Genomic DNA, 5000 nt, shown 5'->3' with positions numbered 1-5000 from the left:
ATTAGCTACAATTAGGCTGCTAGAGAAGATTAGCTACAATTAGGCTGCTAGAGAAGATTAGCTACAATTAGGCTGCTAGAGAAGATTAGCTACAATGTTACAATTAGGCTGCTAGAGAAGATTAGCTACAATTAGGCTACTAGAGAAGAGTAGCTACAATGTTACAATTACACTGCTAGAGAAGATTAGCTACAATTAGACTGCTAGAGAAGATTAGGTACAATTAGGCTGCTAGAGAAGATTAGGTACAATTAGGCTGCTAGAGAAGAGTAGCTACAATTAGCCTGCTAGAGAAGAGTAGCTACAATTAGCCTGCTAGAGAAGAGTAGCTACAATTAGCCTGCTAGAGAAGAGTAGCTACAATTAGCCTGCTAGAGAAGAGTAGCTACAATTAGCCTGCTAGAGAAGAGTATGTACAATTAGCCTGCTAGAGAAGAGTATGTACAATTAGCCTGCTAGAGAAGAGTATGTACAATTAGACTGCTAGAGAAGATTATGTACAATTAGACTGCTAGAGAAGATTATGTACAATTAGACTGCTAGAGAAGATTAGCTACAATGTTACAATTAGGCTGCTAGAGAAGATTAGCTACAATGTTACAATTAGGCTGCTAGAGAAGATTAGCTACAATGTTACAATTAGACTGCTAGAGAAGATTAGCTACAATGTTACAATTAGACTGCTAGAGAAGATTATGTACAATTAGACTGCTAGAGAAGATTAGCTACAATTAGGCTGCTAGAGAAGATTAGCTACAATGTTACAATTAGGCTGCTAGAGAAGATTAGCTACAATGTTACAATTAGACTGCTAGAGAAGATTATGTACAATTAGACTGCTAGAGAAGATTAGCTACAATTAGGCTGCTAGAGAAGATTAGCTACAATTTTACAATTAGGCTGCTAGAGAAGATTAGCTACAATGTTACAATTAGGCTGCTAGAGAAGATTCGCTACAATGTTACAATTAGGCTGCTAGAGAAGATTAGCTACAATGTTACAATTAGACTGCTAGAGAAGATTAGCTACAATGTTACAATTAGGCTGCTAGAGAAGATTAGCTACAATGTTACAATTAGGCTGCTAGAGAAGATTAAAACCCAACAACACTGAAAACATGCTCGATTTTACAAGCCTGGATAGATATTTTACCGATCAACTAACCACGTTATTGCAATCCGTCAGTTGATTACACAGTTGATGGCGTGGCGCGCAACCATTGGTTGATGCATGCAAAGTCTGAGCAGGGGAAAGTGACCCTGATGTGATTGGTCAAAAGTCCAAATAGCGGAAAAAATATCAGAATTGGGTTGCCTGCGTAAACTTAGCTACAGTTTGTTACACCAGATAATGGCCGTGTTCCTCTGCCCAGGCATTGCTGACGCCTGTCAGATTTGACAACGCCTGGATAGGTATTTAACTATCAGCTAACCACATGTTAGAGCAATCTGTCAGTCGATGACCATAGAGATAGATAGAGGGCTCTTTATATCTGTGCCATTATAGTGTCTGTGACAACATGGGCAGTGCCATTGAGGTTACAACCCATAGGAATCCCCACCCAGTTGACTGCTTTGACTACTTTAAAATGGCGGAAGCCTCAATGAGGCTGCCCATGATAAAACAGCCTTTTAGACACTAGAAGCCTCTATCATTCTCTATGGTCGATGAAACAGTCGATGGGGTAGCACGCAACCATTGGTTGATGCAAGCAAGGTCTGAGCAGGGAATGCGACCAATGTGATTTAACCAAAGATTTTTGGTATCCATTACTGGGAGTTACAGGATAGGTACTGTTTGGTGTAGCGCAGAGAATTTTCGACCAACCTTAAGGATACCATCTTCGTTCTCGATTCGGCCAAACATGCATCTTTGAAAATGACTGTCTTCAGTTCCAGGTGGTGTGTTTGAATTTAGAAAAATGCTCCATTATTTAAAAAATCACAAAATAATATTATATTTCAAATATTTTCTTATTGATGGAGACAGGTGAGTGTCATGACATGCAGCACTTTGGGGTGGACCCACCGGTCTCAATCAATGAGAGAAGATTTGAAATTGAAAAGATGGCAAAGTAAGTAAGGTGGGTTACTTGGAGCAACAACAACACAACTTTATGGAGCAAATGCTAAATTCAAACGCACCACCTGCAACTGGACTCGACGACATTTTAGAATATATGAAGATGTTATCGCCAAGTTAAGGTTGGTCGAAAATTCTGTGCTACACCACAGTACCTATCCTGTAACTCCCAGTAAGTAATGGACACCGAAAATATTTGGTTAAATCACATTATCTGGTGTAACAATCTGTAGCTAAATGTAAACGTAGCATTAGTTGTCTGCCTCACTGCAAATCGGTTGGGGTAGATGGTGGAGTATGAAAAATGTATGCACTCACTGTAAGTCGCTCTGGATAAGAGCGTCTGCTAAATTACTAAAATGTAAATGTAAAATGTGGAGCTAGAGATGGGAGCAGGTGCTCAACTGGACCCCTTAACGGGAAACTTACAGCTGATCAATCTTGCTCTGGGAGATGACGGAGTCCTCTATGAAGTACGGTGTCAAGGCGTAGAAGCACCGGGCCGGAGAGCTCCGTGGAGACGGGGCTACAACACCGGGAGGCATCGCTGCGATGTGAAGGACGGAGGAAGGGAGCGGGTGACCGGTGGTGCTGTGGCGAGGCTTCCTTCACTCCAGAGCGGCCATGTGATTAGTTACGCACCGGTGACCATAAACCGCCGTACTGCACTGACCACGATCGGGGACACACCGAAAAACAAGCCACTGATGTCTAGTTTTCGAATTGAACCACAAACTCTTATTTCATCCAAATACACAGTTCGCGCACGAGCACCAACTCACTAGCGCAACAAACAACGCGAGTCCTCTCTGTTTAGTCCAAAGTCCATATATGTAATAACACTAACATTATCATAATAAAAAAGTAAACAAATAAAATAAAATCAATATAAAAACGCTAAAAACAGGCGTTAAATGTTTCACAATTCGCTCTCCAGATCCACTTCATTATTGGTGCCAAATAAACGCTAGACTGGATCAAGTGACTGATCTGTGTGAGCTGTTTTCTGTTCCGATGATGATATCCTGAATGTTCTCAACCCGCAGTTAGGCTGCGGTAAAGTCTACTACCCGGGAGAAAGGGAGGAGACTGCGCACATGTGCTCCAATCCGGGCTCCGCGGGGATAGGAGGTGTAGCGCTGAAGCCATAGACACTGATCTTAGATCGGCGTTGTGATTCTCCCCAATGATCGTTATGGTTACAGGATGTGGCGAAAAGCTGATCCTAGATCTGCGCCAAAAGGTCGCCTTCTGCCTGGCGGCAACGACACACGACACCGCGGTGTTTTCAGCTTCCTTCCAGTAAGGACGCGACGATAACAAACAAGGAACAAAGATTGGGAAATCCAACAGCAACCAGATAACCCGAGGAGATGACATGACCCAGGTCCTAGCCGGGGCTGTTTATCTGGTAGTGAAGCTAGCATGTTGATTCTAGGTATTAGGTGGCATACATCGAGGCCCAAAGTTAATGTTTTGGATAATACAGGCTTAACCAACAAACATTTTCATATTCTCAGCTGTCAAATCACAAGAACAAGTAGTATCCTAATCCTACCACATTATGTGTGAGCCTGTGTATGGTGTTTCTATTTGTGTTTATTGTGTGTATTGTCTTCTTGTGTGTCTGGCAGAATGTGTGTGTGGCTGTGTTGTCCTCGACCCTCTACTCAGTGGTATAGAGGAAAGACTGAGGTGTAGTGGTCAGATGACTCAGCAGTGTGCAGCGATGAGATTGCATGTGATCATGGAAGGATTCCGTCAAGAGATTCCATCTCTACCAATCTCATTTAAATCACAGACATTTCATCCTAACATATAGCAGATCTATAGATGTATAGAATGGGAGAGATAAGATAGTGAGTGGTTATATAAAATGATGATTGGGTCCAATAAACTAACAGTATACTATTCAGAGCTGTTAAAGTCTGGATACTACAGCTGATGACAGACAGAGAAACCTCTCATCCTCTACTGATAACTGATTACAAGAGGAACACTCATGACCCAATCATCACCTTCCTGCTCCATCTCTCTCTCTCTCTCTCTCTTTATTTTTCCCCTCACTTATCACATTTTTTCTCTCCCTCTTATCACTACGTCTCTCTTTTTGTCCTGCTTCTCTTTCCTCTGTTCAGATGGAACGATTGATCTGTCTCGATCTCTTTAACAAAACACACAAGAAGCAGGATATCGCTGTGCTTGTGGAAACCTTGTTCACTAGGGCGCTGAGCTCATGTTTGCAGCACTGAGTGGGAAAAGCAGGAAAAGGTGCAGTGTGTGTGTGTGTGTGTGTGTGTGTACACATCAATATGTGTGTGGGAATCTTCCTCTGTCTCCCTAGCTCAGTGTTTCCCAAACTCGGTCCTCGGGACCCCAAGGGGTGCACATTTTTGTTTTTTGCCTTAACACTACACATCTAATTCAAATCATCAAAGCCTGATGATTAGTTGAATCAGCTTGTGGAAACCTTGTTCACTAGGGCGCTGAGCTCATGTTTGCAGCACTGAGTGGGAAAAGCAGGAAAAGGTGCAGTGTGTGTACACATCAATATGTGTGTGGGAATCTTCCTCTGTCTCCCTAGCTCATCTCGGGACCCCAAGGGGTGCACATTTTAGTTTTTTGCCTTAACACTACACATCAAATTCAAATCATCAATGCCTGATGATTAGTTGAATCAGATGTGTAGCGCAAAAACCAAAACGTGCACCACTTGGGGGGGGGGCGTCTGACAGGACCAAGTTTGGAAAGCCCTGCTAAGCTCATCTTCTACCTCTCTGGTTGGACCGCTGAAATTGAAACAGAGGATCCCGGACAAACAAAGACACTCTACTGTCGGAGCAGCCATGTCACTTGTTCTTGTTTTTCTCTCTCTCTCTCTCTCTCTCTCTCTCTCTCTCTCTCTCTCTCTCTCTCTC

The 5000-nt window shown here is 42.8% G+C and overlaps 1 protein-coding gene across 2 annotated transcripts in view; it reads right to left on the bottom strand.

Annotated features, from left to right (window-relative positions):
- LOC311100062 (uncharacterized protein) overlaps positions 1–5000 on the bottom strand; it is a 47126-nt gene that overhangs the window by 18251 nt on the left and 23875 nt on the right. The window contains exon 1 of one of the 2 annotated variants that reach the window (XM_084140804.1): positions 2512–3090. The exons of the other annotated variant lie outside the window; for it this stretch is intronic. Coding sequence (XP_083996930.1) covers positions 2512–2627 — 116 coding nt within the window. The 5' untranslated portion in view covers positions 2628–3090. Of the gene's footprint in view, positions 1–2511; positions 3091–5000 lie in introns of those variants that run through there. 2 annotated transcript variants of the gene reach the window in all.

The sequence above is a fragment of the Coregonus lavaretus genome (genome assembly GCF_964263955.1).
Source record: "Coregonus lavaretus genome assembly, chromosome: 24".
NCBI classification, from domain to species: domain Eukaryota; kingdom Metazoa; phylum Chordata; class Actinopteri; order Salmoniformes; family Salmonidae; genus Coregonus; species Coregonus lavaretus.
This window is presented reverse-complemented; position numbering and strand designations above follow the sequence as displayed.